This window comes from Nesoenas mayeri (genome assembly GCF_963082525.1).
Source record: "Nesoenas mayeri genome assembly, chromosome: 4".
In the NCBI taxonomy this organism is placed as follows: Eukaryota; Metazoa; Chordata; class Aves; order Columbiformes; family Columbidae; genus Nesoenas; species Nesoenas mayeri.
Window position 1 is genome coordinate 51128995 of NC_137540.1, and position 21747 is coordinate 51150741.

The 21747-nt window shown below is 37.1% G+C and overlaps 1 protein-coding gene across 1 annotated transcript in view; it reads left to right on the forward strand.

The window, feature by feature from the left end:
- GABRG1 (gamma-aminobutyric acid type A receptor subunit gamma1) overlaps positions 1 to 21747 on the forward strand; it is a gene marked incomplete at its 3' end in the record, with an annotated part of 48709 nt that overhangs the window by 13992 nt on the left and 12970 nt on the right. Inside the window, exon 3 of the mRNA XM_080344128.1 lies at positions 7313 to 7380. Coding sequence (XP_080200254.1) covers positions 7313 to 7380 — 68 coding nt within the window. The remainder of the gene's footprint in view (positions 1 to 7312; positions 7381 to 21747) is intronic.

Here is a 21747-nt window from a genome sequence, read left to right on the forward strand (position 1 = left end):
CAAAGAAAAATACTTTCTCTGAGTTTGTTTCCTGAACTGTGAAGGGAGAAGTGGAGGACATAATTGTTCATTAAAAATTTGGCATTCCCTGTCAAAGAAATGCATGTAAGTCTGTAAGCTGTTTGTATGATAAATGACACAACAATCCAGACTTGTTTTGTTTATGTAGAACAGAGAGATGCAATCTCAAACTAAGTGTTTTCTTTTGAAAGCTACTGATAAATTGTTTTCTTCCCCAAATTTCTTAGTTCTGTTTTATTTTTGACTAGTACCCTGAAGATGTTGAATGGCAATTTTTTCTCATTGTCATAATATAATCGCATGCAAGTCATAAAGGTTCTTGTAAGTCTATGCCTTCATGTTCATTTAATTGAATTACTGCAAACATTTAAACAACAATAAAGGTCTTTCACCATGTTTTTCCTTAAATTCTCCATGTGAAAGATGTATAGCCTGACGTTCCCTCCAACCCCTGCCCCCCCACCTGCTTGATGCAACAGATAGCAAAGTGATTATGAGGGAATGAACTCTCTCCAGTAGGATTCCTTCTGGTTGGATTAGCTGGTAGGTGAGAATGAAAGAAAATAGAATGCTCTTTCTCTTCTCTCACCATAAAACTTAGAAACAAAGAAAAGGAAAATAGAGGAAGAGCAGTTTATTCTGATGTCAAATGGATTTAGATGGGCATGGAAGAATTTTGGTATATTCCTTACCTTCACTTTTCTGGTCATGTGAAGAGTCTTTATAGGTCAAAGACTCTGCCTTTTTTGCGAATAACTCAGTGGATAGGTTTTTTAATTAAAAGTATCAGGTCTTAAAAGAAGATACTTGGTTCTAGCTTCTCTTACATAAATGCTCCTTTTCTTTTTCTTCTCTCTCTTGATACAATACTTCTGTACCAATCTGACCTTTGCTGTTTGAGACTTGCCTCCATCCCTCCATCCAATATATTAAAACACAAGCTTTATGAATAATCAGCCTGAGTGATGGAAACAGGAGGTGTCTGGGAGTATTCACTTTGTTGCTGGGAGAACAAATGTTAAGACTGGCTCTCTGCTGGATGGAAGTTACAGACTTCTGCCCCATGGCAGAAATATTGGACAACATAAGATGAAGTTTCCAACCTTGAGCAAAGGCATCACATTCTGTCCAGCTACTTGGTAACTGCAGCAGATACCTAACAGACAGGAAACCAAAATCAGGCTACAGTGCATTCATCGTAGTCTACCTCAATTATATGGATAAAATCTCATGTCAGATTCTACTTCTTCAGCGTATATGTCAGCACTTGTACAACAAGGTTATTGAACTGGAATTCTAATTATCTTTCAAAGCAATAATGGCCCACAGAACATTTTTTGCTATTGAATTTCGAAGCTCAGTTATAATAGCAACATTTTTTGTTTAGAACCTGGACTTTTTGGATTTGCATATCAGAGCAGAATTTAGTTTTCTTCCTCATGCTGACACAGAATTTCAGCATCTCAGAGTGAGAAAAGGGGTTTCATTGTTAAAAATGCAGTTAGTTGAGGGAGATGATAAAAGAAAGCCAAAAGCAAATTGAAACATCAGAGGCAATACTGAAATTTAATAGGAGAAACCCACACTCTGTCATTTTCTGTTTGTCTTATTCAAATATCCACAAGTGTAGTGATTTCTTAACTGATACTCTTTGCTATGCTTATTAATCTTGCTATTCTTTATCTCAATTTATGTAATATACTCTGAGGTGTTTGGAGCATAAAGGCAGTAGTATTAAAGTACATTCTGCTCAGTATGAGGTAATAGCAGTTACCAGATGAAGTCTCTTATCTGTAGCATAAATCCTTTAACAACAGATGCAAACTTGGAGTGTTGATATATTAATAAAGTAGTATTATTTTCACTGTAACTTTACCTTTTCACTACCTGATTTTATAATCATACTGTTTTAGCTTCCGTTCTGCATCAAAATAGCTGTTATTTTTCAACTTTCCTTTTTAAATGAAAGAATTTTGGCTGCATATTGTTCCATCTCCAACATCTTAGGGACACTGTTATATTAATATTAGTGTATCAATGTACAGCACCTTTTTTCCAGCTATGTCTCATGTCCGATGTATTGTAGTATATGGGTGAAATACAACCAGTCAATCTGAAAGTTTAATTAAAAATAGGGGATAATCATCACATATCTGCAGCTCTAAGGGTGTGTTTTCAGTCAATAATTTGAGGAAAGATATAACTGATCTAATGGTGATTATGACTGCTCATGGACATAGAAAAATTGGACACCTAGAGAAATTTGGGTAGTTGTAATTGCCCTATAAGCAGAGCATGGGTAAGTAATTATATCTCGGTGTACTAATGTGAAAAGTCATGTACTGAGGGATACAAAGGATACAGGAACAAGACGTGGACTTTCAAGAGACTAGTAGAAGCACTAATTCTGAAAAGATAAGGAGATTAGGTGAATATTCTGTTGAACAGGTATGCTTAGTGTAGCATTGATCAAAACATGATATAGACAGGAAAGTAATAAGCCCCAATAGGCAGGAAAATAACAGGTAAAGAAGAATGTATTCTGAGATTAAGAATATTTTGCAAGAATTGAAGGAAACTGAAATACAAGAGCAACATGTAGAAGAGCATATGCAGTAAATGTTAAAGGTACAAGATGTGTGCACTGCATAGAAAATGATGGAAATAATAAAAACAGTGGGGCAGGAGTATTTTTTAAAGATGGGTTTCTTTCAAATAAAAAAGTAAAAGAAGAATTGAAGAGAACAGGGCACTGCTTTCATCCAAATCACTTTGAAAAAAATATTCAGAAATGGAACTGGAAGCCTGCTGCAGACACTTGAGGCTGAAGTTTCAAAATAGATAACCATATAAGCAATACTCTTAGATAACTTGTGAGAATTGTTCTTATTCCATTTAAAACTATTACAAGTTGAAGGCCTCTGTTATTCCTGAATGTGGTACTCAATTAATTTGCTGAATAACTTCTTTATCACCAAGAAGAGATGCATCTTTAGGCAATTAATGAGGAGTTATAGAAAACATGCTCAAAGAACATAAGTCTGGATGAAATTATAAAAAATGGTCTTAGTGTAAATTAAATAGCATGATAATTAATAATAAAAAAGGTTATACATCTTAGACTTTCATTTCAAAATGGAGAATTGTGGTAAACTATGGGAACTCATTAGTGAATTTAGATGGGCTAACGCGCTATTGGGTGATGTTGAGTATTGGAGTATTGAAAATATAGCAATATTAAGCAATAAAACATGCAATGTTATGCACTATTATGATAATGATAATAATTTCTGTCAGGAGATGCAGTTTATAAACTGAAAATAACTGACAAGGAGAGCTCTTCAATATAGCAGGCAGAGACATTTTAAATATCAAAACCTGCAAATTGGGCCTGGATAAATATAGGGTAAGAAAGAGGCACTTCTGGTAGCAAGAGCAATTACTAAAATAATTTGTCAATGATTGAGGCAGATTTTCAGCACTATGTTTTTTCTAATAGAGAGTAAACTTTTTTCGAAGTACAGATTTTGAACTCAAACTGGGGTTCCCAATATGCCTGGTGGTAAGACAGCATCATCCCTTACTAGAAGGATGGTGGTCTATGCCTGCTGAGAGAGACTTCTTTCCAGATCTTGTTGCTTGTCCGGAAGTTCATTCTTGCTCTTGAATCCCAGGCACAAGAGCCACTTGTTTACTGTATTTATTTATTGGGACAAGCCTGTCCTTAGCTATGTGCTTGTGTTAAAATATGTTCAATACCAGTCAAACTTTTTAAACCAGTAAAAGAGAAGTTTAGTCTAGTGAAGAAAAGATGTAAAAGCAGGAAATCAGAAAGTGTGAGTAGATCTCTCCAGATCAGGCTTAGCAAACAGGTTCCTTGTGTGCTTCAGTTACGTTGGCAGCCAATGAACAATCCCTTGAGGGCACCTGCCCCTTCTTGATGCTCTTCTCTTTCTCTGTTGAATATGCAATCTGCTGTCCTCTCACCTCGTTATTCTACTCTAGTCTGGCTCATATTGTCTTACAGAGTAAATATTTAAAGTGTGCCATCTCTTTGTCCCATCCCTTAGAAGCTTCTATAAGTTTACAGTACTGTTTTGCACTTCACGCAGGATGTGTTAAACAGCCTTCTTCCTACTCGTAATGTTTTCAATGCTGATACAGAATTTTAAAATTAAAATAAAAAGTATTCACTGTAGAAGCATCTCAAAACAGCTTTCTCTGTTAGCTCTTTGTGGAGAGTAAATGAACAATAGTAATTGTATGGATGTCAAATGAGTACTAAGAATATATTTTCCTCCAGCATTTGTCATTTTCATGGACTCATGTCACTTCTAGTTCAGGAACATGAGAAGAATGAATTCTTTCTTCTAATTCACAGAAGTACTTCACTCTGTACCATACAGGAGAATTAAGGTAACAAACAGCCTCTTTCAGTCCTCTTGAATTGGATCTGTTTCTCTGGATCATTTGGGTCAATTAAAATAATTTCAACAGAGGCAGATTTTCAGACTCTTCACTGACTCTTAATATCACTAATAATCTTACTCAGAGCAGTATGGAAAAGGCAAATTGAACTCCATGGCACGTTATAGGAGAGCTCTTGTGGCAGATCAAGTGCTGCTTGCTGCAAGCTGGAATTTCATAAAATTGACACAGCCCTATTAAAAACTGGCTCGCTGACAGATCTCAAAATGTAGTTGTTAATAAGGAAATATCAGTGGTTTGGCTGTCTGTTGTTGGGTCTCATAGGAAAGTCTTGATCAAGAATAATGATATTTTGCATTATTTCAGCAATGAATTTTTGTAGTAAATTTGGCAGATGACACAAAGTCTGTTGGAAAGGGGGAGGTTGTATATGCAGAGTAATAATTTGCTCCTTCAGTAAAACTGGAAACACAAAAATTGAGAGGGAAAAAAAAAAGAGGTGGGGAGGAGGAAGCCCGTGGGTCATATTTCAAGATGAGAGATTCTACACAGTAAATCAGTCATTTAGGGCAAAACTTAGAGATTTTGAGTAGTATAAGATCTTAGGTATACATTCTCTGAGCATTGACCTGAGGTAACTCCCCTTTGAAAAGGAACACAACAAGGAAAAATCTGGAAATTCTCATGAAGTGTTGGTAACACTTTTACAAAAATTTCTCTCTCTGGTGTGCATATTTCAAGATGGATCTGGAAACAATGGAGGAAAATTGGAAGTTAAAGCTGAACATTTTATCTGTGGGTTGCATTTGTGGTTTGCGATATGAACTGTGCAGTATGGTGAAGGCAAGTTTCAGAGGTGACAGTCTCTGTGTGGAGATACTTGTGTCTGAAGAAGAGGTTTGATATATGGCTAGGGAGTACTGAAAGCTGGAATCAAGGACTTGAACCTCAGAACAAAACAAGATTTCCTAGCCCTAAGAAGAATTAAATATTACCTACAAATACAGGGGAAAAAATAGCTGATTCAGCATTGTTTGAGCAATGAGGCAAGGTACACTTTGATCCACCTCCTTGTGTTTTAGTCTAGCAGTGGAGTTGCTATTATAGATAAATAGGATTGCAAAATTAAAGAAAGAGGATATGTGTTTGTGAGATATGGCATGTGTAAATGTGTTATAAATACGTGTATATACACACATGCATTATATACTTTCTTTACTCTGATTTTTCAGTCTGTGGATATGAGTTCTTGTGTTGTGCTCCCTTTATGAGTCCTGCAGATATCGGAAACATTTGCAGCTCAAGAAGTACCTTTTTTTTTTACCCAGGCAATAAATTGGTTTCCAGAGTCTGTTTTAACTTTCTGTGAAGCATGTTGGGGACAGGATGGTGATGAAGTGACATGGTGATCAAGTGACACTGTGCTCTGTGGTTGTAGAGAAAATCCTTTGTGCAGCCTCACTAGTGTGTCTCACTGTCAGGCTCAAGGTCACACCAGTAATCGGATTTGGAATCAGGGAGAATTACCTCTCAGGTGAGATTGGCAGGGAAAGATTATCTTAGGATATTTAGGAAATGTATATTTCCTGTCATTGTAGCTTACAAGGATGTTAATGATACTTTATTTCTTTTCATGTGTCTGCTTGAGTTTTAGATTTTTGAGATTTAAAAAATCCTGTTACTTAAGATTTTAGGTTTGTTATAGAGCACTTGGGCAATCTCTGCTTTGCAATATAAAGAAATCAAATCTGATGATGCAGGGTCCCTCTCCTATGAAATCAAATTGCCTTTTTTTGGTGTATTCCTGGTTTTCCATCTGCAGATGAGCAGATATGCTTCATTTTAATGTGCCAGGTTGTGGAATAAAGACCAGCAGAGATTTATTATTAACCCTCTTAATTCCACTGGGGATGAGAACATATGTCCTCTTGTGTCCACATTCTGACTCTCCAGTACAGGCTAGGAGAAAATGCTTAGTAAATGGATGATGTTAAAATGCATCCTGGCCTCTCCATTTGTACGTTTTTTCCCTATAAGCCAGTTAGGAGGAAACAACTGGATTATCTGTGCCACCTGTACTTCAGATGTGACGTTTATAGGGAGTCATGTAAACTTTTTGCCCTCTTTGAATGCGCAAAATAAGAGAGTATAATCTGTAAGAGAATATATGTTAAAAACAGTTAATTTTTGTCTGCCTTGTGAGAGTGGTTTCACTGTGTTTTTTAAGAAAAACAAGTTTGGAAATGTTTAACTTTTAAATTATTTTCACTTGATGAGCTTTCAGTTTGGTATGTGAAGGAGTGTATTAATCGAGCTGATGAAAGGACGTTGTTAATCCTTAGGTGTGCTACAGTTGCATGGATTGAAGAAATCTGTGGTGAAAATTGTCTTATTTTTGTTACACATCTTCAGCAGGAATTGACAGAAAGCACTGCATATTGATTCCTTACAGCTGACAAACACATCTGCTCCTGGACCTCATGGTTTGTTATATGAGCAGTATTTTTACAAATATTTTCTTTCTGTTTATGATTCAATTTTTATGCTGGAAGACACTTTTCATTTTTCTTTTTCCTGCTTCCTCTACCTTTTATACTTTTTTATATCTGTCTTATATCTGTTCACAAAACACAGATGGGAATTGCATTACCAAGTAAAAAAATCATCTTGATAGTTCTAACAATTCATAAATAGAGGAGGCAAGTCATAAATGATCCTTCACAGAATGAACAAACCAGAGATTTAATTATTCTGAATCTAATAAAAGAATATCAGATTTGTTGTTGTTTAAGTAAATAAGTTAAATTACTTTAACAGTGTACAGAGTTAATTAAATAATTACTATGGTTACTGTTTTGTTTAGTGAGAACTACGGTAATTGAAACAGATGTCTATGTTAACAGCATTGGCCCAGTTGACCCAATCAATATGGTAAGTTCTGATTATTGACAGAAAACATTATCTGAATGATGCTATGGTTAATATTATGAAATAATTCTAGTCTCATTCAAATAAGTTTATTTCTTACTGTGTTTTCTTATGCTCTTGGATATAATTGTGATTATTACAGAAACAGGTTTAGATTCCCTCCATTTGAAATGGTTGTAATTTTAAAAATATATTTCTTGAACAAAGTGGGGTCACACAAAGGACACTGTATCAGGTCCTTATTTTTGTTTGCATTGAGCACTTTCACTATGTTTGTGTATACTTGCTTTATCTCTGGTTTAGTACAATTTCCTGAAGCTACCCTTCAGAAAAATAACAATTGACCCAGAATTTGTAAATAAAACTATTTTCATTGCAGTGATTTATTATTATTTTTCAAATTCATAGAAATAAAAATTTGAAATTAACTATTTTGTCCTCATTTTTCATGTCTTATTTGGTCTTATGGGTTGTCTTTAGTGTGTGTGTACACATAGCTGGTTTCTTCAGAAGTTAAACAATGCATCTCATCTAGTTTCTCGTTGACCTGTTGAGATCTGACCCAGCTATTTGGTACCAATGCTGAAGTAACAGCACTTATGAGGATGTTGAGGCTGGCCTTTTCTTAAATCACTTAGATTTTTTTTGTTACAATGTGCATTGTCTGAAATGGTGGTGTTGGAGACTTAGAAAGGCCTTGTTGCATGACTTCTCTTGGGGACTGCTGCCCAGCGGTGGCTGCGGCTCCTGTTAGCCAGTCAGAACCTGAAGGACTGAGACTGATGCTTAGGTGAGTTTGAGCTCAGCCCCCTCCTGCCTTTTTCCTTTCCTCTTCCCTACAGAATTACTCACAGTGAGTTTGTGTGGCAAAGAGGCTTTTTGTTCAATCTGAGGCTGGAGTATGCCAGTGCTTCTGTGAATTTGGTGAAAGCACAGTAATTCCAGCTTAAGGATCTTGTGGTTTACATGTATGTCATCATGCTTGGATGGAGAATATTGACTTTCAGGGATGGGAAGCCAAGCAAGGAAGACCAGTGGTACTTAGGTACTACAGGTAAAGGTGCCATAAGTAGATGATGCAGATTTGTGGCAAAGGATATTCATTCCACTTTAACAGTCTAACGAGCTTAGGGGTTGTCATTACCTGGGGCTATGTCAGACAAGTTCCATGTCTCAGGCCAGGGCTGTATGTAAACAAATGCATGAAAAAGCAGAAGAGTGATGGGGTAGGGGAAAATTTCCATGTCTGGTATAAGTGGTTTCTTAGGTTTTGTCTAACTTCCTACTGCAATCTTTCTGTTTTGCTTCTCTCCATCCTATCCTCTTCTGAAGGAACTTATTGTGGGGGCAAAATGTGTGGACAGGCCGCTACCTGAAAGGAGAATATAGCAAATGGTAAAGGCTTCCTTTTCCAGTAACCAATGTGAGTTCTTCAGCCGGTGGCCAGTAGGTATTGCACACACTGGGACCAAAAATGGGAAATGCTTACAGGTTCACTTTTCAGTTTTTGATGTGGCTGGCTTTGCAAGGTACGCCTGCCCCATTTCCTGTGCCCCTCTTCTTGTTTTTGCAGCGCCCGGGCAATCTCCTCACTGCCATGTACTGTGGCCTTGCCTGTGCCTTCTGCTTTCTCAACCCAGAGCCTGGGAGGCAGTGTTATCACACTGCACACTTGCAGCAATGACAGTATCAGCCATGGGACTCTTTCTTGTCACTTCTTTGGACATCTCCCTACCTCTGCTAGAGCTCTGCTAGAGCTTTCCTGGAGCTGGGTGGTGGTATTCTTGCCATGGCACTAATGAAATTCAGTCATACTGGCTTTAAGTCCAAGATAAAGATAGTATCATATTGGAATGCATATTACTTCATGAGAAAGCAGGCTCCTAATAGTTATAATGTATATCAACTGAATGTTTATCCCTCTAACCATCTAATTTCTGATTAAAAACCAAAAAAGTATAACAATGGATCATGCCACCAAAGGTTAATATGGTCAATGTCATTAAGACATAGAACTTTATAAACTATTCTATGTTTTTTTTAAAATGGACAGAGAACTATTTAGCAATTTAAATTATAGTATAAAAGCACTATGGCCTTCATAAGAGAGCAGTTGCTTTCACTGCACTTTGACTTCAGGAACCTGGATCATACGAGCATCTCATATCACTACAAGAATAAAATGTTTGTGAAAATAAATAAAATGATATATATGTAAATAATTTGCTTATGGTTTCAAAAAAAGATGTTTTTAATCTGGGAAACATTCTCAGAAAAAAACAAACAAATGAACAGATTTGACCCTGTAAGCTCTTTTTATATGAGCTGTTGATTTCATTAGGAAAGCACTTTCCCTGGAGTCAATATTTTTTCAGATTGTTAACCAATAATCTAAAAATTGTTTCAATTTCAAGGGCTGTCCTTAGCCCTTCATGTGATCACTTAATGTGAGAATACCTATCTGTGATTCTCCATTGCATTACTGATTTGCCAGACATGTCAGTTCACTCTGACAAATGGTGTCCTTTAACTATTTAGTTCAGATACAATATGACACGTGTTATGAGAGGAAACTGATTTATTTTTATAATTCAGTCTGTTTTCCTCTTGCTATCTGATAGACTTTTGCTTCCATAAAAAGGGGTGCTTTAAATGGATATGCGACATTCATTAGAATTTGATTTTGAAGGCTGTTGTGTTTTGGCTTTCACTGTCGTAACAAAGGTCTACACTGTATAGACACTCCATGCTTAAGGAGATGTTTTTCTATAGCATGTCATCTCTTCAGGCATCCACAACCTAAGTACACATTTTTAACAAGCGTCTGGACCTGCAGAGTAATTAGGCTTCTAACACTCATTAAGTCTAAAGATTTTCTTAATCAATCTTTCAGAGCTAACCTGTGCTATGCATCATGCAACAATAATGCAGCTAAATGCATTTTTATGGCCAAAGTCTTGATCTTCAACAGCTCTGCAGTAGTACAGGGATTTGTTAGCAAAATTTAGACATGGAGTGAATATTTAGAGCCTGGTTTTCCTCTATGTGGAATCTCATTCAGTTGAGCACTTAATGTAGTTGTACTAGGCTCTTACTATCTTTCCTCCTTAACTAGGACCAAGATGGAAAAAAAACCACTCTATTTGATGGTACAAGTAGCAGAGATATGGTCCCTATGAAGAAATGTATGTTGATTTGTGTTGCTGGTGGGCCTCATTATCTTTCTCTGCCTTGTATTCATCCCCCAAACCCGATGTGTTCATAAATACATGAAGTTTTGTACTACTGGTGCTCCAAGGGGTCCAGGAGAGAATGATGAGAGAGCCACAGCTTTTGTGGTTTGACAAGACCATGCAAGTGTGTAATGCAGTGGGCTAGTAGAGGCATGGCCAGCCTCCAAGACATTTTTACCTTCCTTTAACTAAGAGAATATCTGATCTCGTAATTTGTGGTCAAAACTCTCACGACAATAAAAGAGTGCTACCCCAAATGTGGGAAATTTTTGGAGAAGGAATACAGCAGCAGTTCCTTAAAATAAGAAGCAGTATTGCATCATTGTGTCAAAAATGAAGAGCAAAGAGAAAAGTTTATACTTTCCCTGCCCTTAATGTCTATTTAATCGAGTTTCATATAGTAAATAGTAGAGCAATACTCAAGTAACAAACATGGAGGAGGGATTATTAAGAAGCAGATCATTTCTATAGAGATACATAGACATCATAACTGATAGATTAAAAACTAACCAAAAGAAAATGCTGTATGTCTGTCCCTGTTAAGTGTATAGATATATAAATATGTATGTTTACAGAAACAAAATTATGTTTTAAAATTCCCTTGTGGTTTCATGTGTTTCTAACTCATGATTTAACATTCTGAAACATGATGTGATCATTGCCATTCTAGGGTGTTTGAGAGCTACATATTTTTTTCTTCCTTTGCTGTGGATGCAGATGATGGCCTCTATTCAGATTGCGTATTTACTAATGAAACTCAGAAGATCCACACTGAAGGCACCAGGATAAATTTCTAGGACTGCAATTCACTGAGGCAGTTCAGCTTCCTTGTTATTTCCTAACATTTCTGTTTCTTCTGTGCTTTTGTCGCGTGATCTTGGCTAGTTATCCATTGAAGGCTGCTGTGACTGCAAGCTGAAGGCCATACTTTGAAGCATAGCACTCTTACTTTTGACAAGATAGCTAAACCCCTGAGCAAATCAGATATTCACAGAATACACGATGTGCTAGTTTGGTACACGGGCTGTAAGGCCTGGACACTGTTCGGGTGCAATATTTCCGGTCATATTGTACCATTTATGACTTCGTGTAGAATGTACTGATGATGAATTTTAAATATCCTGTGACTTCTAAATTCCATTTCATTCTCAAGTCGTAGTAACTAGTGGCAGATTTTTAATATTTTTTTTTAGGCATTCAAGTATCAATGTGATCAGTATCCTAATACAGATTGCTCAATATTATTGTAGTAATGGAGGATGCTTTGTGGTCAGGTGTGTCACTGCACTTATTCTACTAGTCACTAAATTTGTATTAAAGGTTTGAAGGTTTTGTATTTTTACTTTACAGGGCCAGGTAATTTACATTACCACTCCAGAATAGAAGTAATTACGACACAAAAATACATTATCTGAAGCTACCCTGAAATCCAGCACTCAAAGATGCACACTCTGTGTGCACTATTCTGTAAATCAATCTACTTTTAAGTGGCTTTGAATGATATTAGATGTTTTGTTACTGAATGAGTAGTAACTATCATATAGGAAATATGAGGCTTAGAAAAAGGCAGATGTAGATACTGGAATTAGCAAGACCCTGATCCTGCAAATATCTAGGAATGTGCTTCAGTTTACATGTGTCAGCCCTATCACGTTGACTTAAGGATGTAACAAACACAATAGGAAAAGAAAAAAAAAAGTAAGAAGTGTGTAAATGGAAAAATACAAATGCTCTCTCTCCATCTCTGTCTGTCTGTTACAGAGAGCTGTGTGTCTAAGTGAATGTAGTTCCATACAAGAAGCATAACCATAATAAATCATAATGCTACCCAAATGCTGTAGTGTATAGTAATATTTCAGGACTGGGTGAACACTGCTCGATAGGGCTTGTCATGGTCTGTGAACTGCATTTTAAGCTTTTCCTGGGGGTTGGAATTGCTTTCATGTTTGAAGAAGATCGTTTTGAGGAGAATCATTGTCTCTGTGAGCTTTATGATGATAGACTGAGAAGAAGAGCATGAGGGATGCACTCCTGCCCTTAACGTTTCCTGAGGCTGTGTGGGTTCAGCGTGCAAACGCTGCAAATTTTCAGAGAGGTGTGTGCATTTTATGCAAACTGGTTCCACTCTCTTTCAAATGGCAGGAATATTTGTTCATAATCAGGACAGAAGTACCAGTAAGTATTTTAAATATTACCTGTTTCTTACTGTACAGCATCTTCTTTGGATTGGGCTGGAGTAGGACTTTTTTTTTTTCCTAACTTAGTCTTTTATTTTGATTAGGAAAGATAGATTCCAGTCATTTTGGTGCCTGTCAGCACTGCAAGTGATCAGAGTTAATTGACTGTTACTCAAATGAGTATTTGAGATTGATGGACATAGTGTGCATTTACGGTAGCTGAGTAAATATTCCTTCAGTAGGCTTGAGTATTGTTTTTTTCTTTGTTATGAAATATATTTGTGTCAAAACCCATATGTCTGTTAGTATTTCTTATTTTATCGGCCCTAGGAACTTGAGTAATATTTCACAACTACAATTTTATGAATGTTTTCTGGTTTATTCTGAAAAAAAATAGCCTAAATTGCTTATTCTGGCTCTTGCAGGCAGCTACTTTGCCTACTATTATTGCAAGGTACCTCTAAGCTTGCCCTATTCGGTTTCAGGGGAAGTGGCCAAGTATAGGCCATATTCTGCTCATGCTGGCTCAGCACAGCAGTTCCTGTGTCACTCCCACTACATTTTTAAGGTAATGGTGAGGGCTGAGGGAAAAGGCAGCCACTGTACAACAGTCAAATGTTGCAGTAGCTTTCTGAAACCAAACCAGAGTACAGGCATCTTTTCAGCCCCTGCTTTAAACAGTATTCAGTACTTTCCTGTTCTCAGCTGCCGTTTGCTGGTTGCCCCTTAATAGATACGAAGTCAGGAAAGTGGTTAAGATGCCAGAAAAATCAATGTTCTTTGCTGTAAAATATGTCCTAATTGGTGTGTCGCATTTAGCAATGCTAATATCTAAGGCTTCAGTCTTTTTGTGCTGTGGTTCACCCTTAAATTTTGTGTTTGACGAGTTAATACTTTAGGAAATACTGTTTTTGTATAGTACCATTGTATCACTTAAGCCACAGTTGGCTTTGTTTCAATGTAAATAAAGAAAAATAAATATTGCTTTGACTGTTTATACTAAGTAATTTCTTGCTCAGGTTCTTCCTCTCTTTCACTGGACCTCACACATAAACAGTTCCCTTTCACATTCAAGGTACTTCAAAGCCTATTCCCAGACATAATATTTTTTCAATTTTTATTTTTCTTCCCCAAGACCCCATTTCCTATCTCAGATCTCACTAGCTTCTGCTCCCATCCTTTCAACTTTTCATGCTACTTTCTCCGAAGCTGCCCTTTAAGCTTGAAATAAACTTTCTATAGATGTCTACAAAGCCACGTTATTTCTCATCATGTTCCTGTTTTAATATTTTTGTTTCTTCTTTTTGTGGAAGCTACAAAATATCACATCCCTTTAGCTTTTGTTGTGCTAGGATCACTAGCTATACTTCTGACTGGTATTGGGTTTTCTGTTTTCTGTCACTTATGCCATTGTTGTCTTTCCAAATCTTGTCTTTTATGTTAATTCAAAGCACAAGCTCCTTGTAGAGGATGTGTATCCTGTATAAGCAATATTGAGTGCCTGCACAATTCAGTTGTCATCTCAGATGACCTAAATCAAGAATAATGTTAATGTACTTAACTGGGAAGGTAAAGGTATTGACAAGCGCTAAAGCTAATCAAAACAGTCCTTTACTCCTGCTTTTCTTCCCAAAACTGCAGAGACTGCTTGGCTGCTCTGTTATACAGCTTATTGTTACTTCTGATTCTTTAATATCCTCTCCAAATACATTCTGTCTGCTTCCGCTGTGATTGTCTCCCTTGTGTCTGCAGCTGAGACAAGCTACATTTAGTTCTTTGTCTTGTACCTCTTATCTTTTTGTCTAACAGATGATAAATATTTTGAAAAGCATTACACATGTGTTCTTTGTTATTAATTCCTAATCTGTCTTTCTATATGGAAATTTGTGATGTTGCATTCCAGTTTTAGGAGTGATTTTGCTGGCCTAGATTTGAACTGGGTTTCAGGAAGAAAGGCAGGGAATGCGCTTGGATTGTTATAATAGACGTAACAGCTGATTGCACTAGAAACTGTCTTTGGCAATGGCTCCTGCTATGCAGGTTATCATGGCCTCCGCTGCTGTGCTCCAGAGGAAAGCTGCTGCCATTCACTGGTCCTTGCAATGGCTGGTGCCAGGGTCTGTGCCGACACTACAAGACCTCATTCTCTGCTAAAAGCTGGGCAGCTGTAGGAACAGGACTTTTCTCCTCAGAGTGCATGCTGTGGGAAGTTCACTTGACAAAGTGAGGGAATGGTCTGGATGCCCTTTCCTGCTGCAGCACCTCCAAGCTGTTCACCAAGGAAGCAGGTCTGTGCTTGAAAAGAGTGTTGCCCCACCCCCTCCTTACTAGGGGTGACAGCACTGACAAAATAGCTATTGTGCTTCTGCTAGTAAGTGAATGTATCTTCCCTGCCTGTTGATCTTGGCCTTCATTACTTTTATTATATTGTTGTATGACAAGTCTTCTACATTCTAGATGGTTATTTTGACCAGCATGGAGAATGCACATCTAAAACACTTTTTGCTGGACTGTTTTGGCATTTGTTATTCATTGGGATACAGTGAGTTCTGCATGAGGTTTCACCTTTTTGAATAACAGTGGTGACTTTATTGTAGAGGGTTATCCTGTGAAGGGTTACGTCCTTGGCACCAATAAGTAAACAGAGACTCTTTTAGGAAGTTCTTAACAATTGCTTATGGTCTTATGTACGCAGTGTAGCAGATGATTGATATTTGGAGTTGTACAACTGCTTAATCAAAAGCTAAATTGATAGGAGTGCTGTATTCCATGTGGGATCATGTATCTCACAGGAGATGCAGGGTAGAAACCAAACCAAGATAAGTCTCCTTGCTGTCAACGTTAGGATTTTGGATCATGGCAGGAGAATCTGGGAAATAAAAAAAGAAAACAGTAATTGTGCGATTAATCTTGCTTTGGAAGTAGTTACACCATACTGGAAGGTGAATCATTGTATTTGAGACTTTATCATTTATTTATAAAATGAAACTGGAGAAAACCATGTATGTTTGAGTAATGTGCAGTTCTATTGCTAAAGTTGTTCATGAGACCAATTTTGACTGCTTGAGTCGCTCTAGTTGCAGGAAGGTAGATATAGCTGCAGAATTTAGAAAACAGTTATTGGAGTTGATAAATCACTATTGGCAACGTCAAAGCCAAACCCTTAATCTGTATCAGTATTCACTCCTGGGTTTCTAACATATATATGTCTGTATTTATGTCTTTTTTTTTTTTTTGTTTGTTTGTTTGTTTGGGGTTTTTTTTTTTTGTCTTCCTTGATTCTTTCTATAGTTTGATGTTTGTTTATGAGTAGCAGCAGCTGAAATGTTCAAATTTTAACCAAAAAGCAAAACAAAACTTTTTTGTGTCGTTTTCAGGATGGGAATGTATATAGATCATATATATAATCTGCTTCCTCTCCTCATGCTTTCTTCAAATGCCCAAAATCTAAGCTGATCAAATAAAAGCAGAGAATTTGCTGAAGTGCTTTTCTAGCTAATCTTTTGACTATTGGCAAGATTTTAATTACAGTTTCTAATCTTCAAAGCATTGAAGTAAATCTTTATTCATATTTTTGTTTGCATCTGTCACTTTGCATGTTCAAAATAAGGACTGGATAAGCACAGATGCCAAATTATGAGTGATAGATTTTTTTCTGTGTTGTGACTACACAGGTCTCACTGTACTCCCTCACCTTCAATAGATATGGTTTGCCATATTTCCACTTACCCCGTGCATATGTTCTCATAGCATCCTCTAGTGTGACTGTCTGTACAATTATAACAGTCTGACTGATTACAAGACTCTGGGAGCAGATGCTGTGCACTTCTGTTCAGTGCATTTCCTGCAGCTCCCACCTCTTCCACTGCTGTAATATCATTAATTTAATATTACAGGTACATGTTAGAGTCATTGTGATTTGCTGGATCTTTGAGACCTCACCCTACGGTCACTAGGTTTAGCTTGCTCTAGTGAGTGAACTAACATGGTTTAACAAAACAAGAAATTTTACTTTTGCTTCAGTCCCAGCCGTGGAGATGAAGCGCTGAAACAATCATTAAGCCTGAAGCAGTTCTGAGAACTTTTTAAAGGGCTTTTAAAGTAACCCACCAGACAGAACCACCACACTTTAGGCCTTTTGTTAAGAGCAGTTTTACAACAAAGATAGGTTAAGTATTTTAATAAATTACATATTAGCCCCTTATTGATATCCAGAGATAGTTGGCTGAAGGAAAATGTAAAGGTTACAAGTGTTTATCGGCAGCATACTGGAAAGATGAATATAAATTAGCTAATACTTGATGCTTTATTTGGTGCTTACCTCTTAGGGAAGTATGTGGTTACCGGTTTTATCTATGAATTTCTTTGTTGTTTAAACCCCTTAATCAGCATACTAAACTGGGTCATTGATGTTAAATCACATCTCTTAATGTTGAAAAATAGAAATTGGTAGAATGCTTTCTTTAGTTTCCCCTTCTTATTTTTTTTTCCTTTTTTTTCCTGAAACATTCCCCAACTCCTTCACATTGAGGTCTGGTTTAAAGAATTAGAAAACCGGATAGTATGAAGAAACATGGAGAAAATATCTTGAAGCTCAGATAACTGAATAAGATGAAGTCATCTCACAGTTGGTAATCAAACTGAGTTTGGGGGCTCCCTATGAAACAGATTTCTGAATTAGCTTGTTGCATTCAAGAAAACTCCAGGTGCCTATTCAGCTAAAATTTTGAATCTAGGCAAAAAGCTGAGGTGAGTTTCTTGGACAAAGATGAAATGACATGAGTATGTTTTTATTCATTTTTCTCTGAAGTTCACTGGTAGTGAACTGTATTGCAATTCTGTAGTTCACACAATTTTTCAGTTCTGCGGTTGGTTTTAGAACTTTTCATTGCTTTTGTGTTTGATTCCAGAAAACTAGGCCACTTTTTTCCTGTTCTCAAACAAAATGTATTGCAGTTAACATAATTCAGCCAACAATTTAGCTACTTGTTGCTTGACTTCTCCACACGTTTTACTGTGGAATATCAAATCAGTTGTGAGACTGCCAGGCAAAATATCCAAGAAAAATGTTTTTTCTGCTTTGTGAGGCTTTTCCAACTTATTGATATGTTGGAATTCATGTGATGGGGTTTGCACTGAGAAACAATCATGTAGGGTGGTATCTGCCTCCATTTCTCTCACAACTTTCAATAAAACAGCTAATCCACTGGTCCATTTTCATGTCTGACTGTAACTGAACTGTGTGTGACAATGAAACTGATGTTGAGGATTCCATTTATTCCCATACAGTAGCCATTCCTACTTTATTTGGAGTAATTGCTTTTATTTATTAAATTATTTTCTCTGAGGCAGTACACCTGCTTATCAACATTCACAGTTTGTTCACTGCCTGGCCCTTTAATGGTAATCTCTGATTAGTCACTCTGTTCCCAGCCTTTGGAGTTTGTGATGATCTTTTAGAGAGGAAAGAGATGGAGGAGGATTTCAGTTATCTGTAAATAATTAAGCAGGTGGGCTCTTTATGCCAGCTGTGCAAAAAATGTTCAGTGATCTAATCAAATGCCAAATATGAGCTAACATGCGCCGTGGTTATTGAACCCTGTGAATAACCATGCATTTTGCTATGGTTGTGACTAACACAGCACAAATTGATTCCATTTTGTTCTGCATGGCTGTTTTATCATTAGTTTCATTTGAAAGAGAGAGTAGTAAACCAATTTTTATGGTTACACAGTGGCATTGAATGGTGAGCTTCATGAAAGACTAATAGAAGTAATGATAAGAGTATTAAATTTAACTTTGTATTAAAAAAAAAAAAAACACAAGGAAAACAAAATAGCTGCTCAGAAAGATTTGTTGCACTAAAATGGTATTGTATAAATCTGGTGTGCTGTTGTGCTTGCAGGGCTTTTATTTATCTAGTTTTGGAAACAAAATACTTCCATAAAATAAAGTATAATGAATTTTCTAGCTGATTTTCCACAATCTTTAGCGACCCAGATTTCTCTTTCTTATAGGGGAATATGAAATATTGTTCAGGAACTGCAAATTTAAGGGACTTCACTGTATCAGTCCATAAACCCTGCAAATTTAGGGGAATTAAGTGTTTGAATTCATAAAACCTGAAAATTTCAGTCTCATTTCAAAACTAGATTTTCAGAAAGAATCCAACTTTCTTCACAGTCTACCTAGCATAGTTTCCCTTTCAGGTTATTGCTCTCAAGCGTCTATACTGTCACAGCTGCATGCTACCAGATTCTCAGGTGTCTGATCATCCTGTATGTTTGCTTGTGCTTGGTGACTGGTTGGGGTCTGTTTGGACCTGTGCCATATGACCTCTTCTGTGGGGGAACTTGTATTCAGAAAGAAGGTTAATATACATTTGAGTCCCATTTTCACATACTTTGCACCTCCACAATGTGAGCATGTGTATGTGCTTGGACATTGTGCTAAAGTTCACTTGAATGAAAGATAGTGCAGATATAATGGATTGAAAAATGTGATCCCGTGTGAAATGCATTGTATGAAGAATATATGCAGCCTAAGTATGTATTACGGACCCTCAAAGACAGAGAGGTCTCAGGGAGGCATAGGACAAATAGTCATGCTGAAGAAATAGGTAGTAATATCCACCAAGGCAAATGTTAGAAGTGGAATAAATGGTCTTGGGAGAAATCAGAGAGCACTGACTCTGGGTCCCAGCTGGAGAGAGGGGTGAACTGCTGCTGCTACCCACCTCGAGGCTGCAAGATTAGTACGGTTATGCCTTTGGTTGGCCGACTCCTGAGGCAGATGGAGTGCTGACATGTCAGCTTACAAATGGAGGACCACTCCTTGCAGGTATGTATGTATGTGACAAGATGGTAGCAATTAGATCTCTTGTTATACATTCAGCAAGATACTTGAAAACAGGTAGTTACTAATGTCATTATATTAAACTATTCTGTATTAGATTCTTTTTGAACAGTGACGCATGTAATGTGAAGGAGTTTAACTATATTTTTTCTTTTTTCTTTTCTTACACGTTTAATACTGAAAGGTAAGAGAATACAAGTATCTGGGTACACTGAGGCTGTTCCTTTGCTTTGTGTGTTCAAAATATCCTGTGAGCTCCTCTTCCTTTTTTATCTTAATTTGTTAGGCTGGCTGATATTCTGTGACAACATGAGTTTTCTTGCTCTGTGTGGATTTGACTGCAATGACACTTTGATAATTTCTGTTTCTCAGATACTGTAGTGCTACTGTGAAGTGACTGCTTAGAGGAGCACCTTCAAACAGACATTTTTCCTCTTTTCATACATTTGGTTGTGTCTGTTGATTTCACTTAGTGACTTTTTTTTTTCGTACTTGTACTGTAAAGGCAACACATAAATCTTTGTTCATTCTGTTCCATTTAAGCCTATTAAAGTGCCTATCTGGTGGACTGCCTCAGGCCTTTACTTCCACTACAGCAAGACAAGCTTCCTTTCCAGTTGTAACCACAGAGAAATTCAGCAGAGAAAGCTGAATTTTAATGTTAAATGGGCTTTGGGTTTTCACAGGTGTCTTCAACATTGTTTACAGAAATAAAATAATCAAGGAGGACTTGTTTTGACTTGCAGAATCTTCCCCTGGTGGTGGTGACTCTCAAGGAATAAGCAAAGTTTTAGAGTGAAGTAATCTCTTAAATGCATTTTTGATTAGTCCTTTTGCTCCTTCTGTCTCTCCACTATTTGCCTCATACACTAATTATTCATAACCTTTAAGAGTCATTGAGTTACCACAGTCCAGGTGGTAATTCATCTGTCATACCTCATAGAGCAAGGGCAAGCCTCCCTCTTGCGTATTTATTTCCTAAACTGTTCTTCTCCCACCTGGAGAGGTGGGAAAATTGACAGGGATTTAGTTAGTCCTGGAATATGTGCCTTACCACTTCTCAAGGAGGAAGCACTAAATACACAAACTTTTTTGAGAGATGGGTGGTATCAGTTGCAAAAATGAGTGAAGAGTCTGTAACTCATACAGTTGGCTGCTCTTATTATTTGAAAGTAAAATAAACAAAACCCCCTAGTCCAACCAGCAAAGCCTTCCACTTTTATTTTATTTTAAGCCAGAATTGACTGTCTGCGCTGTGCATTTTTATTGACCAAGTAAACTAGTAGTGACCCCTTTGGCTCAAGCAAGAGTTTGAACCACTGTCTCACTTTTATCTTCCCCTGCCCACCCATCCTGTAACTGAGAGATGAGCAACCAACACCAAGTGTTTAAGTCTGGTCTCCAGCTCTTTTTCTTCCCTGCGGAGGAGCTGCTGAGTTGCTCATTGGAACCCTCATTGGGCAGCTGTGCAGGAAAGATCACATCTGCCATCAAGTAGAGAGACCATTGCCCTTAAGGTCAGAGTTGTGGTCAGGAGTGACAAATACAGCAAAGAAGAGACTGCTGCCTTGCTCCTTTGCCTGGACTGCTGGAACAACTGGCTTGATTCTTTGAAAAACAATATTTCATTGTATCTAATGTTTATCTCCCTCAAGGTTTACTGTGTCAAGAATTGTATCACTAAAAGGCTGTGGGGCTTCCATTTATTTATTTTTTCACCTTTCTTTTCTGGCCATAAGTCTACTGAGGAATTTGACATTCTGTCACAAAAGGAGCTTTCTTTAGACTTTTGTAAGTAAAGTGAAATTGCTTTGGGGAAATTTCATTCCTGATTATGATTATGTATACTTTTGTGTGTATGTAAGTAGATATATGAGGCAGATGGTATCAAATAGTTCTGCAAACTGTGATGTTTAGTTCCCACATATTTGTGAACTTTTCAAAATCTGAAATTTCTTGAAGGATCTTAAATTGTATGTTGTGAAGTTTGGGGAAAAATATAGAAAATTTACTTGGTTTGCTTCTTAAGAGATGTAGAATCTCTGTCTTAACAAGCCTATTCTAGCCCTGAAGTACACAGGTTACCCTTATATTTCTGTCTAGGG